This window comes from Cetorhinus maximus, chromosome 1, assembly GCF_964194155.1.
Source record: "Cetorhinus maximus chromosome 1, sCetMax3.hap1.1, whole genome shotgun sequence".
NCBI lineage: Eukaryota > Metazoa > Chordata > Chondrichthyes > Lamniformes > Cetorhinidae > Cetorhinus > Cetorhinus maximus.
The window spans coordinates 14,778,921-14,806,795 of NC_135879.1; the positions used below are offsets into that span (position 1 = coordinate 14,778,921).

Consider the following 27,875-nt stretch of genomic DNA (forward strand, 5'->3'; position numbering starts at 1 on the left):
CATTAATACAAACTTCAAAGTACAATACCAAGTAGAATGGCAGAACAGCTTCTCATTGTTTGATGCCACCATTAATTTAAAGCTAATTAACTAATGCTAATGGGTTTAAGCCCCACTACAGAACCTGAAGCCATAAATTCAGACAGGCAATTCAGTCCAGCATTAATTTGAATGTAACAAAATTGGAAGTACTGTTTTTTGGACTGGACATTAACCCAGCTTGATGGATTAATTATTTAATTATACTGCCAGATTTGCTGTTTTTATATTACATTCAAAGAGCAAAGTGATCTCTTTGTGTCCTCTCCAACATTATCGTCTTTACCACGCCACCAAAATTCGATTAACTTGTCAATAATTTCTCAGTGCTGTTTGAGAAGACTTGCTGAGTGCAAAAAGGCTGCCATAGTTGCCTTCTTACTGTGATTGTATTTCAAAGTAATTTATTACATGCTACCAAATCACAAGATAATCAGAGATGAGGAAGGCCATTTAGATTCATGCATCCAGCCTGACACTAACATTCCTCCATTGTATACTTGATTCTTAATGTCACGATTCCAAGACTTTTGCCTCCGTTACTCTGTTGGCAAGTTTATTAAAAAACTTGATATTTCTTAGTGTGAAAGAACTTCCTGATAGTTGCCCTGAAAAGTCCTTCTCTCTAATTTGAGCCTAATATCAACTTGTTCCAGTCCTGTGATTTAATTTAAAGTAGCATCCTGGGTTAATTTTATTCTTGTCCTTAACAATTTTATATGCCTCAAGAAGAACTGGTCTACAACTGACACTAGTCCTACCAGTTGTTACAATCTGAAGCCAACTCCTTGCCCTGCTGGACAGGTGTAAATTTAAAAGCAAACTGCTGGAAATTGTCTTTAGGGGACCTGCTCTTAAATCAAAGGAGAGTCCCGGAGCTAAGTGCTATAGAGATGTTGCCTATTCCTTAGTTTAGTTTTGGATTGACCAGCTTCCCCTTAAATGCCTCAACCGCTCCCTGTGGTATGTAGCAAGTTCCATATATTCTTACCGTTACCTGGTTAAAAGAAGTTGCTTCTCAATTCCCTATTGGGTGTCCCTATTGGTGACTATCTTATAGTGCTGGCCTCTACTTTTGCTCCTTGCCACAAGTGGAAACTCTCTGGGTGGGATTTTCCGGCCCCACCCACCGCCAGGATTGTCCCGTCCGGTCCCGCCGAAAGTCAATGGACTTTTGGCTGGGCCGCTGAACCTCCCACGGCGGGTCCCACAACAAGGGGGCCGGAAAATCCCGACCTCTGTGTTTACATTTCATAACTTAAAAGACCTCCGTTAGGCCGCCCCTCAATCTTCTCTTTTCAAGAGGAAAGACCAAACCTCTTCATCCTTTACTAATACGTATAAGCTCAAAGTTCTGGTAACATCCTTGTGAATCTTATCTGCACCCTCTCCTGTGCCTCTGTATCTTTGTTATAATGGAGCAACCGGAACTCCCTAGTACTCCAAATGTGTTGTAGCCAAGGTTCCATACAAGTTTAGCATAACTTCTCATTTCCATCCCTCCAGAAATAATGCTTGGTCTACTTTTGTTACAGCTTTATTAATCTTCATTTCAATTTTTAGTGATTTCCACATTTGTATTTTAAGATCCCTTTGTTTCTCTAAGCCGTAGTTTTCAAGTAATACGTCGCCTCCACTTTTCTTACTAAAAATGTAATATCTCATAATTATGTTAAAATTTATTTGCTATTCAAATGCCCATTCATCAAGTTTATTAACGTTGTTTTGTAATGTATTGCAGTGAGTTGCTCTGAATTTGTCGTCACACGCAAATCTAGAAATTGTATTTTTTGATTCCAAAGTCTGAGTTGTTAATATGAATTGTGACCGACAGTGGTCCTAGCACTGGTCCTAGAGGGACCCCCACCTCCGACCCCCCGTGTTGTGGGACCCGCCGCTGGAGGTTTAGCGGCCCAGTCAAAAGTCCATTGGAAGACTTTACCCTTACTCTCTGCTTCCTGCCCTTCAGCCAGCCTGCTATCCATTCTGTTAATTGACCCCTTTCTCTATATGCTCTGACTTCATTCGTCAGCCTATTATCTGGAACCTTACTGAAAGCCTTTTGGAGATATAGATTATGTTCACATTTAAAAGGCTGTTTTAAAAAGCAATTGTTGTAATAAGATAGGATTTTAAAAGCTGCACAATACTGTCAACAATTTCCTTTCTTGTTGTTTCCAGCCACAAGCCATCACAATAAAGGTATGATTTCATAACTGGCTTAGTGAAAGTTCTATGCACACAGAGAGTGAGTCTAATTTCCAGTGACTGAGGAAAGCGGCAAGGGGAGACTATTGAAACTGTTGACATGTGCACTTGGTAGAAGGTGGCCAAGTGGAAACTTAAAGAATCAGACAAGATATTAGGTTGTATAAAGTAAACCTGCAGCATTACTCCAAAGTAAATCTGGATTCTAGAAAGTAAAAACTGTGAAGCTTCAATTGGTGACTTGAACACAAGGGGATTTTTTCAAGTCAAGAGTGTAGCTGGCTTCCAGGACATCCAGCAATATGAAAAGAGAGAGAGACTGCGTGGACCTGAGTACAAAACCTAGGCTGACATTTTTATACAGTTGAACTGGTGAGAAGAGAGACTGGGCCATTTTCGCTAAATGTGTGAACTGACCACAGCTGGGGGAGCAGGAGGAGCACTTTGACCAGCCTTAATGCCTGTGGTTTTAGGAGTGCCTTCCTGCTAAACCCTGTTGCAAGTGTTTCTCTGTGAATATTAGGCAAGGAGATGGCCAAGGTATGGCTTGTGATTTCCCACCCTTTCTCATGTCGCCCTCTGTAGTTGATTAGCCTACACAAGATCACTGCTTAGATTCACAAATAGCACACATTGAGTAGTTTTCTGCCATTTCATCCTTCTCAGGCAGGTTCAATTTTTTTTCAAACCAACTGGCAAATATCTGATGCCTGAGTTCAGCTGCAAATTTGGCACAAATCCATTTCTCCCATTCTGCTCCTGAGTAGCACCACACCCAAACTTCCTTGATGGCAGTTCTGATGTCAGTACAGTTATGTAAATGGTTGCACTCTCTTCGGGGACAGACACATTACAATAATATTACCAATACATTAATTGTGGATCTATGCTCATCCTGTCATCATATTGCCAACATATCTCTAGATAATGTGAAGTTTATCTTTCTCAACACAGCTAAAAGGGAACAATTTATTTGCCTTGATTAACAGACCTGGCTCAACAGAGGTAATTAGATTTTTTTAAATGCACTTCTCAAGGAAATCTTCTCATTAATGTCCCCTCTTTTACAGAACCATTTCAGGATCAATAGCAATTTTCAAAAGGAAAAATTGCTGGGAATTGGGGAGAGAACAGGGAAATGGATAGCTCATTAAAGAGCCAACACATGCATGATGGGCCAAATGGCCACCACCTGTGCAAGATTCTAAGATTATTGGAATGTTTGTTGAATCTAAGTCAGAGCGCAGAGCCTAACACCTCTGGCCAGCACTAGAAAAACAGTTAGTTTACTGAACGATGTATAGGGTTTCCGTAGATTTAATCTTTGCTGATCAGTATCAACTGAAGAGACTAATGGCACGGGCTCCAAAATGAGTTACCGGTATTCAAGCAAAAGCATTTGGTCTGTGTCGTGCATGCAGCCATGATTATGAAGGCTTTGGTTTTTAACTGAAGTGTCTGTGTTAAGTCGAACGGAAAAAGCACTCAATTTAGACTGCTTCGTTCTGATGGTGTGATACCACTGTGCCATGCACTGAATCACAGAATCACTGTGCAGAAGAGGGTCTTCGGCCCATCGAGTCTGCACCTGTAAGAAACACCTGACCTACCTACCTAATCCCATTTACCAGCACTTGGCCCAAAGCCTTGAGTGTTATGATGTGCCAAGTGCTCATCCAGGTACTTTTTAAAGGATGTGAAGCAACCTGCCTCCACCACCCTCCCAGGCAGTGCATTCCAGACCGTCACCACCCTCTGGGTAAAAAAGGTTTTCCTCACATCCCCCCTAAACCTCCTGCCCCTCACCCTGAACTTATGCCCCCTTGTGACTGACCCTTCAACTAAGGGGAACAACTGTTCCCTATCCACCCTGTCCATGCCCCTCATAATCTTGTACACCTCGATCAGGTCGCCCCTCAGTCTTCTCTGCTCCAACGAAAACAACCCAAGTCTATCCAACCTCTCTTCATAACTTAAATGTTTCATCCCAGGCAACATCCTGGTGAATCTCCTCTGCACTCCTTCCAGTGCAATCACATCCTTCCTATAATGTGGCGACCAGAACTGCACACAGTGCTCCAGCTGTGGCCTCACCAAGGTTCTATACAACTCCAACATGACCTCCCTGCTTTTGTAATCTATACCTCGATTGATAAAGGTAAGTGTCCCACATGCCTTTTTCACCACCCCACTAACATGCCCCTCTGCCTTCAGAGATCTACGGACACACACGCCAAGGTCCCTTTGTTCCTCAGAAGTTCCTAGTGCCATGCCGTTCATTGAATACTTCCTTGTCAAATTACTCCTTCCAAAGTGTATCACCATACACTGGTAAGAGTTGGCTTCATACCTCAAATTTTCCCATATGGCTGGTTCTTGGACTTAGCCCATTAAATAATGCCTTGATTTAAAAATTCTCATTCTTTTTTTTTAAATCCTTCCATGGCCTCCCCAATCTGTAATCTCCACCAGCCCTACAATCCCTCGAGATCGCTGAGCTCACCCAATTCGAGTCTCCTGAACATCCCCGATTTTAACTGTTCCGCCATTGGTGGCCAGGCCTTCAGCTGGAATTTCTGCTGTAAACCTCCCCACCTCATTACCTCTTGTTCCTTCTTTAAAACGCTCCTTAAAACTTACCTCTTTGACTAAGTTTTTAACCATCTGCCCCATTATTAACTTATGTGGTATGGCATCAAATTTTGCATTTTAGTGTTCCTGTGACACACCTTGGGATGTTTTACTATATTAAAGGCACTACTTTACAAGAAGTGTTGTTCGTATTACCATCAGAGGGCAATAGTGAGCAGGGTTCATCCACTTAGCTGATTCAAGAGCAGCACTGGAAGAGAGATGAAGGCAGGCCACTGATCCCCATATATGGCCAGAACATGGTGATTCATCCAGTGTCAATATTCTTAATTATAAGAATCCATCATTTTAAGGAGTTTCAACATTTATAGCTGACTTGGAGCTGCTACATTCTTTTAGATTATTTTAATTTCTTTAAACTCTGCCGCAGGCCCAGGGTGTAGAATTGGATGGAGAAGAGTTAGGAGTCATTGACATGGGGAAAATGACCCAATCAGGTATAATACAACAAACTTGCCTAGATTAGAAAAAAACTTGGGCTGATTATTAAAGAATGACAGAAGGGTACAAGATGTGAAATAGTAGTCTTACACAAAGGAAGTGTTACATTCACAAAATGTGTGTGCTGTATGAAATGCAATATACAGTTAGCTAGAGATAGATTATACAGAATTCTAAAGGGTGCTGTAGGGCAGGAAAACCTCGAGCTTTGGTATGGTGTTGCTGCGCCACTTCAGTTTCACTCATGTATTATGGCACTCTCTTATCTGCCTAGAACCCTCTATATGCTCACTCCAGAAAATCTGTCATTGCCTACTTTAATCCTTTTCCTATCGTTCTTCCACAACTTGTTTGCCATCATTTTACAGGGCCTGAAATATTGAACATAAACCCATTTTGCTCATCATTCTAAACTGAAAACATTTATGATTAGCAAAGGTAAAGGGAAGGGTTTTGTGTCCAATCTCCATCTATCTTCTGGCCAATCTTCGGGCTATTTCCAATATTGAAAATGCACTCAAGCATGGCAAAAATGCACTAAAATTTGGAGTGTGACTCATCAGCAAATATATTAAGCCAGTAAGAGTCACTTTGTAAAAGATTTGCTACACTGATCTTTGAGTTAGCAACTATAATGTCCAATGCAACTGAGCATATCTTACTGGGAATAACCTTTAAGTGCTGTTAACATGAACATTTTTCACTAGTGTGTCACCCTCTCATTCCAAAATGCACTAATTGACAGATAAAACTTGAGGCTTACTTATCCCCTAAAATAAAGGAGTAAATTACCAAGTACCAGCGGGAACAACGAATTTATATTACTTCAAAAGGGAAATATCACTGCCCAGGAAGATTCTCAAAGAGGCCGAACTCCTAAAACAAATTAAAGAATCCACCTTATATCTGTGTCACATTATCGTAGCTGCTGTATTTTCCTATTTTTCATTAAGGTTGAAAATTTATAATCTTTTATTTATTTTAAAAGCTTATTTCTAGGGCAAGGGCACCAAGGCTTCTGAGAAAATAAGATGGCAGTTGAACAGATTTTCAAAAAATATGTTTTGAGTGAGTTTATTAGTTTCTGATTCCTTCCATGCTGTTGAATTATGAGTAGTGTTTGCTTACTCCTGATTGTAATGGGTAGTGTTCATATGTCCTTAGCAGCACTTGTTTGGCAATTTTAATTCACATTTTGCACCATTTTTGATTCATAAATTCCCTACTCGTTTAATTGGGATTTGTTGTTGTTTAATAAATGTGACAATGGGCTGACAGAATTTAAGTGCAATGACTGTAAGAGGCAAAATGTACATAAAATGCAAGTCAGGACACACATATATGAGCACATTTTCCCCGAGATGTTGCACATAGAAAAGATAAAGTGTAATTTTCAGTAGAAGCAGATTTTGTTAGCGAGGAGTAATTTGACCAGGGTACGCAGATACTATTCAGTCACCTTTCTACAATCAGACATGCTGTCGTGACTTTTCTTTATTTTGCATTGTAAATTACTATGTCCACATTTATAATAAGAATTCCCTATGTAAGTTTGTCACGCTGTTATTACACCCTCTCATCAGTGGTGATGCTGTTGTGCAGCATATGTAATACACCAAAGTGGCAGCCTCAGTACAATGAGTGAAGTGTGATTGGAGCAACCATAGCACTTATACACAGTATAATTCTGTAAAAGACTCGAGGAATAAAATTGCATTTTAAATGTGCTAAGGCAGCAAGTTATGTTGTGACAACACGAGCACAAAAGCAATATACTGCAGAAGCTGGAAATCTGAAGTAAAACAGAAAATGTTGGGAATACCCAACACGCCATTATATAAGTTACATTACAATATGGGATATGTCCATGCTTCAGCATCAGGCATGCTCAAGTCAAACACATAGTAAAGCTCCTTCTACTCCATCCCAAAATGTCTCAGCTTTAGAAGATTATTCATTACTGCGTAGAAGTGACATCTCCATTTTCCAGATCATTGAACTCTTTTGTGATCGAGTTTATTAATGAATTATGAATCATTTTATCCTGTGGGATGACTAAGCACAATGAGCCAGATCAGTACTATCCAAACTTAATGCCGCAAAGAATGCTTAAAACCAACAGAAAGAGATTTTGATCCTACCCGGCTGGGTGGGGTACAACCAAGCCCATGAGTTGGAAGGACAATGTGGTATTCCATTGTACCTCAGAGTCCCCTGGGCACCGCAGCCTTAAAGAGAAAGTCAACTGTTTGGTAGAATTTCAAAAATTACAAACCAACCTTCAACAAAGTCAGCAGCTGCGAGCATGCGCTGGTTTGTTGCTCCTTCATCTTCAGCAGTGTTCAAAAATTCTAGTGCAACTTCAATAGCTTCCCCTAGCTCATCTCTTTTGTCCTTTCGGACTGGTTTCTCCTCAGGATGCCGCGTCAGGCCCATTTCCAGCTGGTACACCTTCTGTAGGGTGAAGCTCTCGAATGGTATCACTGAATATTCCGTTGGCAATTTGATGGCAGAATGGACCTCTGCTTTGTCGATCTGAGAGTGCAGAAATTCGAGCAGACCTGCCTGAGTTTTCTCTGGACTGCTCCGGTCAATATTAGCTCCTAGTGAGTCACCATAACGATCCTGCACAGCTTTCAGTTGTTCGCTCCTCTCCTGCAGTTCCTCCTTCAGTTGTGCAATTTGTCTCTTTAAACTGGTGATGTAATTACGGTGTTGTTCCTCACGCTCCTCCAGCAACACTTGAAAGTTATCCTTTCCAGTTGGGCCACTGACCCTAGGCAGTATGGGCTGGCCATCTTCCACCTTTGGAGTGCATGCCAACATGTACAACAAGGAAACTATGCAGCACAGGAGAACCAATACCATAGCAAGCCGCCAAATCCAGGTTGGCATTCCTCTCCGCATCATTCTTAGCCACATCTGGTCTTTGTGGAGTGCCAATCCAGCTAATCAGTCCAGAATGATTTGACAGCAACACCATCAGTCTCTGAACCAAGTGACTCAGTCCTTGTAATTCTTCTCATTTCAGACGAGGGATGTCTTCTGACGGACACTGGAAGGACAAACACAAAAGCTAATCAGCACCTACTGCACAACTCAAACATTTCCTTCATTAAAGTGCAATGCATTTTGTTCCTTTTTTTTAAAAAAAGTGTCGTACATCCTTTTTATATCGTATATCCATCTGAATTTAATTCCAGAAGTTTGATGAGTGCTAACAGGGCTCATAATGGCCCGGCAAAATTGATTTCAAGATCCTCCAATACCTAATTATAAATTCACCCACCCTGCCTCCAGAGCTCAGTTCTGGATTTCCCCAGCAGAGGAAATGGTTTCTCTGTAACTAACTCTATTGATTCTCTTCCTTTTAAACACCTCAACCTGACAAGCTCTCAAAATTCGAAGTACAAGGGAATACAAACTAGGTTTACGCAATGTTTCTCATGATTTAACCCTATAAGCCCCAATGTCCTTTTTATGAACCTGCGCTGTATGTCACAGGGAGCTCAAACCTTGATAATGTTCAGTAGCTACTCGCATAAAAAGAGCGGTAACCAAAATAAAGCTTCCCAGGTGTACACCAGGCCTGAAGAGACAAGGCTGAAGCTGTGTATAAATATTGTTGAGGGTTTTTATAATGCCTTCATTCCAGGGGCAACATTTTACAGCTCTGGCGTGGCGAGCCATTCAAAAGCCCATTGACTTTGGCGGGAATGTAAAACCCCACCGGCGTACAATTCTGCCCCAGGTCCTTCCTTCATTTGGACTTCCTAATGTGTTTCTCTGGGTAATGGATGTAGCTACATCCATGGAGGAAGTAGGCGCAACTGAAATAGCTTCAGTGTTACATTGTCCTCAGATTCTGATTGTGTAGCCTTCAAACAAGTTGAGATTTGTTGCCTGCAATACTTAGAAGCTATCAAAAGAAAATTAGTGTAATTTCTTCTGCAAACTTTTAAGCTATTTTCTCTTTAGACAGTCAGCCCGCTCATTCGACACCTTAATAGCGCCAGGAGGATGTGTCCTGGTACTGCTTCCTGCTTCACACTAGCTGCAGTATACTTGCAATGCAAAATTTTAAAAGTTCCAAGGAGACTATCCCAGTGACTGTGTCAACATCAAATGACCCAACATTTTGCCAGAGTGAAGACATTTGCAACTGAGTTCTCATTGCACCTGGTACAAATGAAACAGTGGTTGATGTGACACGGGACTTCCATTTCAGCAAGCTTCGCCAGAAGCCTCTGTCAACTTGAACAACTCAAGAATAGCAGAAGAAAATGTTAAGCTCAAGCAAAGGTAAAAAGTAAACATTAAATCTTCAGCAATAAGCAAATAATCAAAACACAATGACCACTGTATACCAAAACAAATGGACCAACATATATTAAAAAGATGACAGTCCCACAACTGAAAATTTTAATTACACAAAACAATTAACAACAGCAATAGCGATTTTCTCAGTCACTTACACAAATGTACACCATGAGTGTAAGTGGACATTCATACATGGTGATGTTCTGTAATTGTTTCATGTCATTATCTTCCTTCTTCAGGAGCTATTTGTAATGTCATAGAGTCGTAGAAGTCTACAGCACAGAAAAAGACCCTTCGGCCCATCGAGTCTGCGCCAGTCAGTGAAGTACCTAACTATTCTAATCCCATTTTCCAGCACTAGGCCATGGCATCGCAAGTGCACATCCAAATACTTCTTAAATATAGATATAAATATAAATAATGTAACTATGGTAACTTTATGTATTGTCCCTCCCTCCTGTCAATCACAGGTCATGTGATGTACTGCAGAGGCTTTGACCAGTGAGTTCTTAACACAGGCAATCTGGGGGGGAGTCTTTTGGAACAAGGGTTTGGCTCGAGGTGCAAGCATTCCTGGCTGCCTCCGTAATAAAGTTTTGTTGTTTCTTTATGAAATCGGTCTGCTCCATTGAGTCACCACAGTAACATAAGTAAACAAGCAATTATTCGTTATATGTACAAGGCATGATATTTGTCACAAAATACCAGTGGCTCTCTTGTGAAGTTTCTCATGGTGTGTCAGAGGACAGGCTATATTGGAATGTGTCACCTGAAGTGTGACATTACAGAAAATATGCCATTTCTGGGAAGTGCAACATTTACAGGAAGTCTGACACTTGCAGATTAAACAGAAGTCTTTTGCTGCAATTGACTCAATTGTTATTTGTTTTTTGCACTAAGAATATTGAATTCTCCATTAAGTTCAAATAAACAGCAGAAGTAACACTGCAAAGTGTAAATCCAGTGCTTTAAAATTAAATTTATCAATAATTTGAAATAAATAAAATAAAACCTGAACTAAGAGTAGACTTTATGTTATAAATAGGCTACCTGTTGATGTATCATTAGTGATTAATCTTTGAGTTGTACTACTTGTCAAGAGCAGCTGTTGTGCAAACAGTACACCGCATGCTCTCTTCTTGAAATAGCTATTTTCACACTTCAGCCTCAACTTCTCAACCTCACTGATTTTCACCATCATCTTAACTATTCTTGCTCTCTATCCTCTAAGTTCACTGCCTTACTTTACTGGCTAAAACTATCCTTTCATATAAACTCTCTTACCCATATTTATGGCTAACCCCTTGATCATGCCATCTTGCATGCTCTCACTATTTCCATTGTCGCTACCTCAGATAAGATCAGCTCTGATCAACTCCTTATATTACTCTCCATCCACATCAACCTTTCCCACAATCCAACCCTTCCCCCATCCAAAGCCCCACTTTCTTCAGTGTCCGCTCCCGCAAACAAAAAAACTCTCTCCCAATTCACTTACCACTGCACTTTCACAATCCAGTCATCTAGCCTTTGGCCCTCTATTCATTGTGACATTTCTGCAGCTACCAATCTTCCCCATCACATACTCACCTCCACCTTTGATGGCCTACTTCTCAATAAAATCATTACTCCCTACCCTAGTCATTCCCCCGGTGTGCACCTCACCCCTGCTTCCTTCAGTCCAAAGGAGGCAGATTTAAATGTCCATGGCAGAAAATTTAAGTTTCACCACCATCGCCTAGATCTGGTTGAGCCACTTAGAGCACTTTCTGGTCCTGCTCTCTTTGGCTAAAACTGTTCACAATGCAAAGATTATCCTGAATACAATTTGGTATTGCAAAAGGAGAGGCAGTGGCGTAGTGGTATTGTCATTGGACTAGTCGTCCAGAGACCCCGCACAATGCTCTGGGGCCCTAGGTTCGATTCCTACCACAGCAGAAATTTGAATTCAATAAAATCTGGAATTGAAAGTCTAATGATGACCATGAAACTATTGCTGGTTGATGTAAACGCCCATCTGGTTCACTAATGTCCTTTAGGGAAGGAAGGCTGTCCTTACCTGGTCTGGCCTACATGTGACTCCAGACCCACATCCCATGAATGAATAAAAAAACAAACTTGAGTGCTGTGGAAAAAAGAGACATGCTGTCAAAGCTTTTCATCTTGCACTCATCAGGACAGAATGCCAAATTTCAAAGGGAGCAACAATTTATATTGCATGAGAAAAGGTTGCTGATTGGTTGGCAAGTCGGTTCTGATAGGTTGAGGCAATGTGGCTCACTTACACCCGTGAGAAACTACATATATTCGTACGCATCTGCAGGCAAAAGGAACATGTCCAGGCATTGTACCTTTCTTTGAATTAAACAAAAGCAAGAAGGACAATAGCTCACTGGTGCATTCTCCGTGGTAATGCCTCAACCAATCCAAGCTGACTTGACCCCCAATCTTTTCTCATGCAGCATAAATTGTTGCTTTTCTTGAAATTTGGCATTCTTGCATCTGTCCTGAAGAGTGCAAGATGAGAAGCTTCAACAGCATGTCTCTTTTCTCAGCAATACAAAGATAATCCCTTTGGCTTCTCTTCACCATATGCCATCTTCTTAAACCATTCTCCCATGTTGTCTCCACTCTCACCTCCAATAACATGTGCGAGAAGCTGGTAGACTTCTTTGCTGCAAAGATCGAGACTATCTGTTTAGCTGCATCTGTCACTTCCCTCCCTTCCTTAGCCCACCAGGTCAAACTTATTTAGCCCTGAGTTCACATCTTTCTCTAGATTCTATCTCATTTGTTACCATGCCTTTTCTGAGCTCCTCTTGTACCCGAGACACACCACCTGCCCCCTAGATTCTAAACCCACCAAACTGCTGATCAGCCAACTTTCCTTCCTGGCTCCCATACTAGCTGAGGTTGCTAATGGTTCCCCTTTCCTCAGTTACTGCACTCTCACTTTCAAATCTGCCATCATCGCGCCTCACCTGAAAGAATGCAACCTTAACCTCTCTGCCCTTGCAAACTGCACACCATCTCCAACTTCACTTTCCTCTCCAAAGTCCTTGTTTTTGCTTCCCATATCTAGGCCCATCTTTCCTGCAATTCCATGTTTGATTCCTTCCAATCAGGTTTCTGACCTGCCACTGTATTGAAATGGTTCTTAGAAAAGCCACAGATGACATCCTGTGTGATGTGACTGTGGTAAACCATCCCTCCTCATTCTTCTCAACCTATCTGCATTCTTTTACCATACCATCCTCCTCCAATACTCCTTCACCATCAACCGACTGGGTGACGCTTCCCTTGACCAGTTCCATTCTTATCTATCCAATTGTAGTCAGAGAATGACCTGCAATGCCTTCTCTTCCCACTGCCGCACTCTTATTTGTGGGATCCTCCAACGATCCTTCCTTGGTTGTCTGCTATTTCTCATTGTCACGACTCACTGGGGATACTGCGCTGTAATATCAAGCCCCACTCCTCTCCGAGTTGTGACAAATGTGAAAATGTTTGATCAAACCACCAGACTGCCCCAATTCTACCTAACTGTTTAATTTAGGTTAACAGAATACGAGAACCAGGTTTCTAAACGTAAGTAAATAACTGTTTATTGAACAAACTGTCACGAACCAGAGGCAAAAGAAAGAAACATGAACTGCTAACTTCTAACTCTATAACCTAAACTGTAGCCTTTCTTAAACCCTATACACACATACTCAAAAAATACATAAGACACACAAACATGGATTTTAGGGGGGTAGTAAAACAGTTCAATAGCTCCAACCCAGAGTATAGGATTTGATGGGTTGATTTTGATCGATTCCTTCCAAATTCCTTTCAGTTCTTGTTGATGACACGAGGTGGTCTTCCAGCACTTTCAGTATTTAGTTCACTTGTTGAGCACTTGCCTTTCAATGTCTCTAACAGTGATTTTCCCCTTTGCCTCTTGACAGGTTATAGAGATATGAGGAGAAAAAGCCAGCTAGCTATTCTTGTGGAATTACTGGAATCTTCCAAATACAGAGGAGAGAGGTTTTAGGTCTTTTTCCTTTCAGGCTAGGAGCTATTCTGCTGCACTGCTTCTCACACAAAACCTGGTCACCTGGTCAGGAGCCAATTAAAATGCTGTTGTCAGGCAGTTCCCTTGATCCAGGACTCCTTTCCAGCACCATCCTGTCTTTCATGGCACACTCTGCTCCAGGACTGCAACATTGTATATATCTCTCATCCTGTTCCAGTGGACATCTTTCAAACGGTAGCCATTGTAATTGTAATTTTAATCCACAATCCAACAGAAAATAAAAAGATATGTTCTTTACAACAGTTCAACAGAAATAAAAAGATATGTTCCTTACGTCATCTATATGCTGCCCCTCTGCAACATCATCCGAAAACGCAATGTCGGGTTCCACGTGAATGCTGCTAAAACTCAGCCCTATCCCACCAGCACATCCCTGGACCTCTCCCCTCTCTCTGACTTGTCCAACATTCAGAGCTGGATAAGCAGAAATTTCCTCCGACTAAATACTGGGAAGATGAAAGCCAATGTATTTGGTCCTGGTCCACTGTTTCCATCTCTTTCCCTGGCAACTGTCTTCAGCCAAGCCAGACCATTTACAACCTGGATGTTGTATCTGACCCCGAGCTGAACTTCCAACCACATAACCATTTCATCACCAAGACTGCCTACTTCCACCTCTGTAACACTACTCGACTCCAACCACGCATCAGCTTCTCTGCTGCTGGAAACCCTGATCCCTGCCTTTGCCATCTCTAGACTTGACTGTCCCAATATTCTTCCAGTCAGCTTCCCATTCTCTACCCCACATAAACTTTTGTTCATCCAAAACACGATCCACAAGCCTTTGAGATATCGGTGACCCTCCAAATCCTCCAAAAGGTGAGGAGATGGTGGTGTAGTGGAAACGTCACTGAGCTAGTAATCCAGAGGCCATGGGGAATGACCTGGGGATATGAGTTCAAATCGCACAATGACAGCTGCTGGAATCTGAATTCTTTTTTTAAAAATCTGAAATATAAAGCTAGCCTCAGTAACAGTGATTATGAAACCATTGTCGATTGTCAGAAAAACCCACGAGGTTTACCAAAACCTTTAGGGAAGGAAATCTGCCGTCCTTACCCAGTCTGGCCTATGTGTGACTCCAGACCCACAGCAATGTGACTGTCTCTTAACTGCCCTCCAAAATGGCCTAAGGGCATTGAGGGATGGGCAACAAATGCTGGCCTTGCCAGTGATGCCCACATCCCATGAAAAAAATAAATGGAAAAAAAATTCTGGCATCTTGAGCATTTCCAATTGCAAGTGCTTCATGATTGGCTGCAGTGATTTCAATTGCCCAAGCTCCAGAATTCCATCCCTAAACCTCTCCGCCTCTCTACCCTCCTTTAAGATGTTCATTAACACCTACTTCCCTGACAAAGATTTTGGTCATCGGCCGTGTTAACTACTCAGTAACTTAGTATCAGATTTTTATCGATAACGCTCTTGTTAAGTGCTTTGCGATGCTTTTCTACTTTAAAAGCACTATATAAGTGCAAGTCGTTATTGTTGGTGGTATTCTGTACTTGAATTTAGTAACAAATGGATCCCAGTGTTTCACATAAAACCTTTCTTCTTTCGAACATATATCTCATGCCCCATTATAACTCTAAGAACAACATCACTCCTCCGCAATATTTCTGTCACTGGCTCATTCCAGACTAAACAGGAGAAACAGAATGAGAACATCAGAGAATTAGTGAAGCAACTAGCAATTATCTCCATAAAAACATGTGTTACAAAAATAGTTTTAAAAAATACTTAACATGAAACATCTGTGTCAGATGTGGCTCAGTGGTTGCACTCTCAACTGAGCCGGAGGGTCGTAGGTTCACGCTTCATTCTGGAGAACTGGAGTAAGTGGGAGTGCCACACTATCTGACATGCTGTCTTTCAGAAGCGACTTTAAACCAAGCTCAGGTGGACACATAAGATCTCACTGCCACTATTTGGAGGATAGAAGACTTCGGCTCAGTAGCCTGGCTAATAACTGTCCTGCAACCAATATCACTAAAATACATTATCTGTCATTTATCTCATTGCTGTTTGTGGGAGTTGCAGTTAATATAAAAGCCTTTGAGCTTCTACTGAGGATTAAAACCAACATCAGCTCGGTCAGTGTTGCTAGGATTTACGCCTCAAGATGAAACTCTGACATTAAAACATCAGCCATGACCAAGGTTGTTCCCATGAAACCTGACTACCAGATGGAAAGCAAAAAAAAAGCACCAATTAATTATTTAATATAACATCATCACCCCAGGCCTTCCTAGATAGCCAACAGTCACTCAGCAACTTTTTGACATCAGGTCCCATTTGAGCAATATGTTTCTCAAGACTTCACACAGTATTCTATCTGGTCAAACAGTAAAGATTAGAACCAAGGGCAACAATTATTTCTAAAAGTGTAAGGCCCTCATATCTCAAATACTGTGAAAAATTAAAATAAAAATTGTCCAACTCAAGCACTGTTCAAAGTAATAACATTACACTTCCTGATTCCCCAAAGCTTGTCCACCATCTACAAGGCTCAAGTCAGACGTCACAACTCAGTAGCCTGGATGAGTGCAGCTCCAACAACACTCAAAAAGCTGGACACCATCCAGGACAAAGCAGTCTGCTTGATTGGTACCCTTTCAACATTCACTCCCTCCACCACTGACGCACAGTGGCAGCAGTGTGTACCATCTACAAGATGCACTATAGCAGCTCAGTAGGGCTCCTTCAACAGCATCTCACAAACCCATAACCTCTACCACCTAGAAGGACAAGGGCAGCAGACACACCACACACCAAGCTGACTTAAAACTACATCGTTCCTTCACTGTCACGGGATCAAAATCCTGGAACTCCCCCGCCCCAACAGCACTGTGGGTGCACTGCAGCGGTTCATGAAGGCAGCTCACCACCACCTTCTCAAAGGCAATTAGGGATGGGCAATAAATGCTGGCCTAGCCAGCGAAGACCACGTCCTGTGAAAGAATAAAACAAAAGCACCTACCTCCACAGCCACTAGATGACTGAACTAGGTCATCCTAGTTCTTAGGTTGCCAGTACTTGAGATATCTACACAAAGGTAGAGAAATCGTAGATGGAAATGGAGAGGTTTTTATTTTAAAAAAAGTGTGAAATGAAGAAGAGTGATAGGGTGACATAGCACACTGGAGCTCCATTGTGCAGAGCTACAGGTTGGTAGAAATCGGGGCCACACTCATGATTCTAATTGTCAAACTCAATATCTCATGCATGTCATATGACAGCAATTGATGGAAGCTATATGCTTCCCCATGGAGAGAAAAGGAAAATTGGGATTCGTCCAAGCTGGTACAGAACGCCTGCTACTGCCCAGTTACGGAATAAGACTGGCTTGAGTTCTGGGTGTGTGTACTTTCTTGACTGGAAATGGTATGTGGTGCAAGGAGGTGACCGGACCCTGGAACACCACGTGCGGCACTGGGTGGGTGGAGCACATGGTGAACCATGTGGATCTTCTCTGCGCAGCAGCTTCCAGGAGGTGGATGTTCTGGGAGCAGCGACTTCTCCCAGGGTTCGGATCATCAAGCAGCAGGTGGAAGGCTGCAGGAAGTACCGCTGGGTGGCAAGGGTCTGTGCCGTTGGTGGGGGGAAGGATGGGGAGGAGATGAACGAAGAGGTGTGTGCAGGCCTAGAGGGGGCGGTGCAGACCTGTGCATGGGTGGGGAGGGTGGCAGGCTCCATAGAGAACCTGGGCCAGCAGATTCTGCCAGAGCTGCATGTAGACCTGCACTTCATCGCAGCCACCATGGATGCAGTGACTACACGAGAGGGGGACGGGGCACTCAACCTCCCTCCAGGTGCCTCTTCACCTCAAGAAGTCAGACAGGGGCCTTCAGGCACCCAATCGGAGGAGGAACGGCAATTGGACACTGCTGGGGCTTCCACTCAGGACTCTCTGGTGTTATCTGGCCCTCCGAATCCATTCTGCCTGTGATCCCCTTCAGCCTTGTCCTCTGTGACTGTGGAGGGAGGAGCTGCCCTACATCAGGGCAGCCAAAGTAAGTAATTGGGGGAGGCAGTGGCATAGTGGTATTGTCACTGGACTAGCGATCCAGAGACCGAAGGCAATGCTCTGGGGGTCTGTGTTTGAATCCCACCATGGCAGATGGTGAAATTTGAATTCAATAAAAATCTGGAATCGAAAGGTCTGATGATGAGCACGAAACCATTGCCGGTTGTTGTAAAAACCCATCTGGTTCACTAATGTCCTTTAGCTGGCCTACATGTGGCTCCGGACCCACAGCAATGTGGTTGACTCTTAACAATTAGGGATGGGCAATAAATGCTGGCCTAGCTGGTGATGCTCACATCCCATGAACGAATTTCAAAAAAAAGCCAGGGCCCTCCAGGCCTGGGGTCTCCAGAGGGCGGCTGCCAAGGCCATCCAAGACAACCAGGCCAACTGGTCAACAGGCTGCCTCCACCCCTGATGTGGATGTTGGGGGAGCACTTAGAAGAAGTGTTAGTGAAAGAGAAGTTCTGAATTCACAGTGCAGCTCCACTATGATTGTTACACTTATCAAACTTATGTAAATATAGTTCGCTTATGCTTTAATCATCTTTGATGTGGTTTAATCATGTTCTGATGCCTTTGCGGGCCCCACCCCACCACCCACCCCATCCCCATAATTTTCCGAGGGACACCCTATGTCCCCCCCCCCCCGCCGAATCAGGCATCTGCAGAGAGGCAAGGCCCTTCACCGAGGCCCTTGCGAGCCATGTGCAAGGTTCCCGTGCACACTGAACCTTTGCCCTTCACACTCTCATCTGTCCCAGGGCCCTAGCATTGCAAAATTACAAACTGGGGTTCCCCTTCAGTTGTCAAGCTGAGATGACCTGTATCTCCACCCATCCTGATGACCCAACTCTCGTGCAGCATCTCGAGGTCTCCACCACGAGACTCTGCATACTTGTGACCAGCCATGGTGGTCGTAACATTTGAGGTACAGTTTAACACCTTTTTCCCTACCTCCGTCACCCACGCACACTGCCCCCCATGTAACCACTGACCCCCTAGGAATCACTTTCAAACTCCCCACAGTCAGCCTTCAGCCCTCCCCCATCACCTTCCATCCCATCCAGGTAAATGCAGAAGTCCCTTTCCTTCCTGAAAATCCCACCTCCATAACGATAGACCTGGCCTCCCCTCTGAATCCAAGTAATTTTCCACATCCTCTCCAACAACCCTCCGCACTCCTTCACATGAGATCATGGCACTCTCAGCCCCCCACCCTGCCGGTTCCCACTGCCCCCTTTAACCGTCACCATCCCCTCCTATCACTGGTACCCTCAGTTTGCCCTCCAGAAATCCTCCATTGACCCTTCCCTCTGAACCCTTTTCCCCTCCGTAACCCCCCCCACTGCCCGTCCACACTTTTGCACAAGCCCCCATGCCCCTTCACAACTTCACAAGCCCCCCCCCAACGCACCCCCCGCCCACAACCCGGCCTGACCTTTCCCACCCTCCCGCTCCATACCAGCTCGCCCATTGCAAGACCCCCACTGAATGTCTCTCTTTCCCCTACCACTGCCAACCTCCCACGCCCCCTTCTAGGCCTGCACACACCTCTCCATTCATCTCCTCTCCGTCCTTCCCCCTCAACCGACGGCACAGACCCTTGCCACCCAGCGATACTTCCTGCAGCCTTCTACCTGTAGCTTGATGATCTGAACCCTGGGAGAAGTCACTGCTCCCAGAACAACCACCTCCTGGAAGATGCCGCGTGGAGAAGATCCACGTGGTTCACCATATGCTCCACCCGCCCAGTGCCGCACGTGGTGTACCAGGGTCCGGTCACTGGAGCTCTCCATTTTGTCATCACCTTCATGAGCTGCCCCTGGCCTTCCTTAAGGTAAGTGCCAACGTTTACACGCCACATTGGTCCGGGCGTGTCCTGGGCCGGCATGATTTCCCGCTGGTGTCGCGGGCAAATCGGGTGTTCCGGGTCGGGCTTTCAGCCGCATCCCATTAAAGGGATGCAAATCGGATGCATCTCACGCCAGCCTCTGGCGGGAATTGCGAGCTGCCATGGCGACAGGGAGCAGAAGAACCGGCCGCCATTTTATGCCAGCGGGAAACCGATTTTTGAGCTCCCGCTGCGTTGCCCCGGCCCCCCGCCCCCGCCTACCCTCCACAGGAGCGGGGGACTGGAAAATTCCATCCGTTCGACACTTCCCGGGGAACAATGAATCTCGAATTACCTGCACTGTTGCCAAAGAAAACTGAAGATGGAGGAAATGCCATCTATAACACAAGACTTCTCCCTGAGTCATCTGATGTAAGCATTTTAAACCATTACCTGGCCAAAGTCTAAAATAATTGTGAAACTGATTCCCATTGATAGCTTCCAGAGCCTCCCGACAAATAGGAAAAAAGGCTTTCTTTTCTAAACCCTACGCCACACAATACCAAACTTCGCAATTTATTTAATGACACTTTTTTTGAAGAAATCATGCAATTAAAAATATATTGTTTTATTTTAAGATTTTCAACAGAGGTGAACCAAATAACCTAATAAAGATTTATACCCTCCCTCTAACTTAATGTGAGCTCCAACTCACATCCTCCTGCATCATAAGGGGAAGGGGAAGTAGTGAGTCATCTCCGAGGCCTCATGTAGGGTCAGTGGGCACTTAGCCATCAGGGTGGGCACAGAGCCAGCCAAAAGTGACATAGTCACAACATATGAACTTGTTCGACCATGCCTCAGTACAATAAACCCAGATGTCATTATTAATGTCTCCAGCTTGATGGATTGAAGGCACTGCCAGCTCCTCATTAAAAAAAAACACAAGCTTAAAGCAAATTAGCTGGTTTAATGAAAAAGGTTCGCCATCATTTTGGTCAGTGTCATGGGTTAATGTTTGACTTGGTGCTTTAAAATGCTACACTGGCTTTCACGGTTTCCTCAACTCACAAGTGTGCCTTAGCTCCAGACATTTTATCTGCAGCAGCAAGACGTGCCAGAAAAATTCACTGAGAGGAGACTGGAGTCGAAATCCTGACAGAAATGCAAACGAGGCCACGTGGCTTTGAGTGGGTTCCAAAACTAAAGGGAAAAAAAAAGTGTGACTGCAAAATGAGATGCACACTTTCTCGCAAGCTCATTTCTTCCACTTCCTCTCTACCCTAGAAGAAGGAGCGAGGCCTCCAGATTTAGCTGACTGCCAAGTGAATCTTTTTACCAAATTTTGTTCTGGATCAGACAAACTCTTCGATAGCTATCACTTTAAGTTGCATTTTTGATGCTGATTTTGTCTCTGCTCCATTCTTTAAATAAATCTTCTGCCAACTTTTGGGTCAGAATCTTCCATTCACAGTCAGAGAGCACATGCAGGTTTGAGGGTGAGAAACTGTCTCCTGCTGTCAGGAGACATAAGGGTGCAATGAGGTGTTGTACAATCATCCAACATGACATCAAAATATATGCCATGTAAAACTTTTCTGCCATAAAGGATGAAAGATGTGCCATGTAGAATGACTAGCCATATAAATACTGTGGCTACAAGAGTAGGTCAGAGGCTAGGAATCCTGCAGCAAGTAACTCACCTCCTGACTCCGCAAAGCCTGTCCACCATCTACAAGGCACAAGTCAGGGTTGTGGTGGAATGCTCTCCACTTGCCTGAATGAGTGCAGCTCCAACGACACTCAAGAAGCTTGACACCACCCAGGACAAAGCAGCCTGCTTGTCTGAAGCCTCATCCACAAGCATTCACTCCCTCCACCACTGACGCACAGTAGCAGCAGTGTGTGCCATCTACAAGATGCACTGCAGGAACTCACCAAGCCTCCTTAGACAGTATCTTCCAAACCCATGACAACTACCATCAAGAAGGACAAGGGCAGCAGAGAGATGGAAACACCACCACCTGCAAGTTCCCCTCCAAGCCATACACCATCCTGACTTGGAAATATATCACCGTTCCTTCACTGTGGCTGAGGCAAAATCCTGGAACTCCCTCCTTAACAGCACTGTGGGTGTACCTACTCAAGAAGGCAGCTCCACCACCACCTTCTCAAGGGCAATTAAGGATGGGCAATAAATGCTGACCTAGCCAGCGACACACCACATCTCATGAAGGAAAACAACTCAGAAGAGGAAACATTAACTGCTGTTATAAAAACAGCTGTTAGAAAAGTCTAGGAACATCAGCAGGTCTGGCAGCATCTTGGAGAGAGAAATAGACTTAATGTTTCAGGTCTGTAACCTTTTGTCAGTTAGAAATGTAATAGGTTTTGAACATGTGAAAAGGGGGTGGGCAGGAAAAAGGACAAAAAGGAAGGTCAGTGATAGGATGGAGGACAGGAGAGATTAAATGCAAAAGATTTCATGGTGCAAGACCAAAGGGAGTGACAATGGGACAAGTAAAGAAACAAAAGAAGATGTGCCTAGAGGAGGTGTGAATGGCAAGAAAACTGCTATCTGAATGCAAAGACGAGGAAGCAAGAAAGAAACAAGAGTCAAAACCAAACCAGCAAGACAAAATGAAACAAAATGGGGGCCGAGATTATGATCTAAAATTGTTGAACTGAATGTTGAGTCCTGAAGTCTGTAAATTGCCTGGTCAATTGCCTGGTCAAAAGGTGAGGTACTGTTCTCCCAAATTAGTACTGAGCTCTGTGGAACACTGTAGCAAGCAAAGGACAAAAACGTCTGAATGGGACTAAGGTGGAAAATTGAAACGACAGACAACAGGATGCTCAGGTAAAAGCAAAAAACTGCGGATGCTGGAAATCCAAAACAAAAACAAAAATACCTGGAAAAACTCAGCAGGTCTGGCAGCATCTACGGAGAGGGACACAGTCAACATTTCGAGTCCGAATGACCCTTCAACAGAACTGAAGAGTCATTCAGACTCGAAACGTTGACTGTGTCCCTCTCCGCAGATGCTGCCCGACCTGCTGAGTTTTTCCGGGATGCTCTCAGGGCCATGTTTGTGGACTGAACGGAGGTAAACTGCAAAGTTATCACCCAGTCTAGGTTTGGTTTCCCCAGTGTAGAGGAGACCACATTGCAAGTAGCCAGTGCAGTATATTAACTGGAAAGAAGTGCAAGTAAACCTCTGTTTCAGTTGGAAGGATTGTTTGGGCCTTGGATGGTAAAAAGGGAGGATGTAAAAAAAAAGCAGGTGCTGTATCTCCTATGCTTGCATGAAATGTTAACGCTGTTTCTCTCCAGCGTCCACAGTATTTTGCATTTATACTAGCTACTGTTGGTATAGTTTATACTAGCTACTGTTAGTCAGGCAAACATGACTCATTTGACCCCAAGACAACCCATTTGGAGATTCCCTGTCCATCATACCCACCCTGCGCAGTTGCTGACTATCACAGATGTGGAATTTCTGCACAAAAAGCTGTGTTTAAAATACTGAAATCTGGCTGAAGACCCAGGTACACAGAGGAGGAGAAGCAAATAAAAAATCCGTGAATGCTGCAATTCTACAATTATAAAATACTGGATATGCACAGCAGCTCTTTTCGATCAAGGGTTTGACCCAAAATGTTAACATACATTTTTCTCTTTCAGCGCTTACAGACCTACTACTTTATTTTATACAGAGAAATAACTGTTGGCTGAGGAGGTCACAGCCAAGGTGAACCATTTGTGAACAATGACAACCCTCAAATCCCATCTGCAGAAGCAATTCATTGCAGGCGCTTGTAGATCAAATACAGCTTGCACAATCAAACAAGTCTGGTTGGAGTGTATGCAGAAGTTTCCCTGGTTGAAAGGCATTAAGAAGATTACAAAATTAAAGCGGGCTTTATTAAGTGAAAGTGCAGTTGATGTACGAGATGGATGAGTGGACTTCTACAGCTTTTCCTTTCATTTATTCTGTATGGTTTGGGTGAGTTGGGGGTGCTTCCTGAGACAGCTGCCAAGATTTTATCATCTTTAGTTTCTTCCGTTCTGTTTCTGCGAGTTCATAACTTTTGCAATGAACGTAAAATAATTGGAAGATACAGTTTAATCTGTTGTTTACTGGGTTTAAGTGTACATGTCTGTTAGGATGGTGCAGCTGGACAAATTGCCATCTCAGCCGTATCTTTTCTCTACAGTCTACACAGATATAGCTGCCGTATCCACTAAAAGAAATAACTTGTACAGCACCTCATTGTATCCTCAAGAAGTCTAATGAACTAATTTTTGAAATGCAGTCATTCTCAGGTGGACGCACAAGAACCCAGCGCAGCATTTTGAAGAAAGGCAGAGGAGTTATCCCTGCTGTCCCGGCCAATATTTATCCTCCAAGTGATGTCACAAAAGTAGATTATCAAGTCATTATCAAGTTGCTGTTTGTGAGAGCTTTCTGTGGTGCAAATCAACTGCCACATTGCCTACATTCCAACACTGACTATACTTCATTGGCTGTAGCATGCTGCGAGGTATCTGGAAGTCACGAAAGACGTTATATAATGCAAGTCATTCTTTTCTTTTTGATATATGGCAACGTGACAGTCAAATTGTGCACAGCAAACTGCTATAAGCAGTAAACGTGATATACAAAGTGTTAGATAGCATTTGGTGTATCGGAGATCTGCCCAAGGGCAGGTTCTTATATTTCTCCACACCTCCAGGTCCCGCACTTTCCTCTTCAGGCTCGTAAGAACCTGCCGTTTACAACTTCAATGAACAATGTGACTAGGGAAAAGAGTACATGAGGCAGTTCCCCACTGCCTTCGTCCTGTGTGCTCAAAGGAAGCGCGAGTTCTCTTCACAAAGGATTCTCCGCTTGTGAGCAGCCGTTGCCCCTCGAGGCTCTAGCTCTTCCACAAACATCATGAAAATTTTGCTGCTTCTGCTGTTGGCCATGGCTCATAACCTAGAGCATGGGACATTTACCTAGGCTGGGGGCAACTGGAAAATGGCAGGGACGGCCACCCCAGTGGTCTCAAAATGATCAGGTGAAGGACAAATATACACAGGAGGAATTGCTTGCTCTTCAAATAGTTCCAAGAGATATTTTAAGTCCACTTGGACAGGCAGATAGAGCTGCCACAAAGATGTGAACATAATCCACATTCTTCTTTCACTTTGATGGACTTCAGTCATCCAAAAAGTCAGCACCACCGACAAGGGAGCATCCCTGAGAACTGTGCAAGGATGCTGGCCTTGGTAATGTGCTCAAATCTCTGGAATGGGACTTGAGTCCACACCCTTCTGACTTTTTACTAACTGAGCCAAGCTTCTGCTGATCAGAATTGGACAACCTCAACAGCACCAAATTCTTCTGCATTGAGGTATCAGATTGCAAAGGGCAGCACATCAACAACTGCACCTAGCTCAAAAACCAGTGATTCTCTATCTCCTGTAGACAAGACACAGAGGAATTATTACTACCAGTTGAGGATTGCATAAAGGGAAAAATCCCTCGTCAGAACACGCAAAGCGTGTGAAAATGTGCATTGGGTATTTCAAAAAAATACCAGTGCACCAATGAGAACCATCAGCCAGTCAAACAAATCATAGGGCAATCGGCAAGAAATGAAAGGATTTCTTCTGATCACAATGGCATTTTCACACTGAAAAAATGTGCAGAATCACAACAGGCAAGTCAACAGTCTCCCTGATGCTCATTCTGTTGACTCTATACCTTCTCACGCCCTGCTCTACAAATGGGGCAAGCTGGCTTGCTCCTGGCTTGCACACTATTCCACCTGAAAATGCAGATAAACTCATGTGTCTCCATGTCCACCTATTACCTAATCCATAGACGGGGCTGTACACCATCCTTCTCCTCAGTAAAAACAATGATAGCAGCTACTTGAAATAACGACATCTTCAGCAATGAGAAGAGCCAAGGGCATCACAGTGTGTAGAACAACATTACATTATTTTTCAAATTCCACATGTGCAGAAATATTGAATTGGACTGATTCTAAAAGTGGGTTTGGTTCCATTCATGATTAGCTTCATTTGCAGTTGAGACACTGCACTGTTTTCCCCTCCAGTTTAATACAGGGTAGATGATATAAAATTGCAGTCATTCACCAGGTTTGGCACGGAACCAGAATCCAGGTTGGTGCACGAGCCAGAATCTGGTCTGGGCACTGATAATATCTAGATCGAACAAAGAACCAGGATGCAGCCTCCTGACCAACATTGAAATTTGCACCCAATCAGAACGAGGGGTCAAACTGACCAATAAATGGTCAGGATCTGCTTCCCCTCTACTTCAGGCACTTGTGAGTCAAGTTCTACTCAAGAGACAGAAAACTACTGAAGATGACAAAATTCCACACACCAGACAGCTCGTGAAATTGCAGATGCTTTATATCATTCGTGGCTTGGACTAGACATAACTCACTCATGACTTTATCATTTCTGACAAAGGGTCTCAGTCCGAAACATTAACTGTCTTTAACCTTCCCAGATGTTGTACATTTCTAGCATATTTTAATCATGACTTTAACCCTTCAGTGTTATGCAATCAGTTCCACCAAGAGTTGAAAAACATCACATGTTAAACTTGTATTGCGTCACTTGATCATAAATGCAGTGAGGTTTGAAAATTCAAATGCAATGCCAATTAAATGGTGTCAGACATTAACATCACAAAATCAGTATTTTCTCTCCTACCAGCACAATGCACTGCCTCAGAACAAAATGCTTTGCAAATGAGTTTTCCTACTCTCCCCATCAAGCAATTCCAATATTCAAAACTTCAATTCCATTCCATCAACAATAGCAGCATGATCTAAGTCAGGACAAAAATCAGGAAAGCAATCACTGCTTTAAATCACTTTGTACTACAATATCCTGGTGCAAACACTGCTTCATAATCTTAGGGATGAACGAGGACCTAAATATATTTTGTTCCGCAGGTGCCAAGGTCTCTTGTGTGACAGCTAAGGTTGAGTTATTACTACGCATCAGAGGTCCTCCAATAGATGCTAGCACCTTGGGTTGATATGGCCATAAAAAAACCTGATGGAATTCTCACAAGATGTATAGAATACAAAAGCCAAGGAGTAATGATGAATTTCTATTAAATATTAATAAGGTCTCAGAGTGCTCTGTACAGCATCCGGCTCTGGGGAAGATACTGAGCATTTTGTGATGCTACAATGCAGATTCATTAGGATGCTGATTCATATGAGAAAATACAAGTAAAAAAAAAAGTTATATTAAAACAACACAGGGTGATATTATAGAAGTGTTCAAATACTATGAAGGGATGAGACAGGATAAGTAGAAGTAGACTGTTTCCACTAGTTGAGGGATCTCGAATTAAAGCCCTTGGATATCATATTAAGTGGAAGAGGTTTGGAACAAAGTGCAGGAGAAGCTTTGCACTGAGAAATGTTCATGGTTAGTGATTGAGGCACAAACTACATCAACATTAAAGATTTGACTGGATAAGTGGATGATAGAAAGGGAACTGAAGGGAAGTGGAAACAGGATGGGTAAATATATTTAGGATCAGTTGCTTGCGTGAAGGGTAAATGACAGCACAGACTAGTCAGACTAAATGGCCTGTTTTTGTTTTGGAACATCTATGCATTTCTAGAAGATGTTCGCTGATGATTGCACAGTGTGTAGTACCATTCGCAACTCCTCGGAACCAGTGATTCCCATAGGTAGTGAGACCGGGGCAAAGTTCAGATTTGGGCTCATGAGTGGGAAATAACATTTGCGCCACACAAGTGTCCAACAATGGCAATTTCCAACAAGAGAATCCAACCATCTCACCTTGACATTCCGCGGCATTACCATCGCTGAATCCCCCACTATCAACATCCTGGGGGTTACCATTGACCAGAAACTGAACTGGATCAGCCACACAAATACTGTGGATACAAGAGTAGGTCAGAGGCTGGGAATTCTGCTGCAAGTATCTCACCTCCTGACCCCTCAAAGCCGGTCCACCATCTACAAGGCACAAGTCAGGAGCATGATGGAATACTCTCCACTCTCCTGGATGAATGCAGCTCCACAACACTCAAGACGTTCAACACTATCCAGGACAAAACAGGCTGCTTGTTTGGCACCCTATCCTTCACCTTAAACATTCACTCCCACCACCATTGGTGCAGGGCGGCAGCACGTGTACTTCCTACAAGATGCACTGTAGCAACTCATCAAAGCTCCTCCGACAGCACTTTCTAAACGTACA

The 27,875-nt window shown here is 43.5% G+C and overlaps 1 protein-coding gene across 1 annotated transcript in view; it reads right to left on the reverse strand.

Moving 5' to 3' along the window:
* Nucleotides 1–27,875, reverse strand: part of csgalnact1a (chondroitin sulfate N-acetylgalactosaminyltransferase 1a) — a 162,285-nt gene that overhangs the window by 90,133 nt on the left and 44,277 nt on the right. Inside the window, exon 2 of the mRNA XM_078534922.1 lies at nt 7,620–8,395. Coding sequence (XP_078391048.1) covers nt 7,620–8,262 — 643 coding nt within the window. The 5' untranslated portion in view covers nt 8,263–8,395. The remainder of the gene's footprint in view (nt 1–7,619; nt 8,396–27,875) is intronic.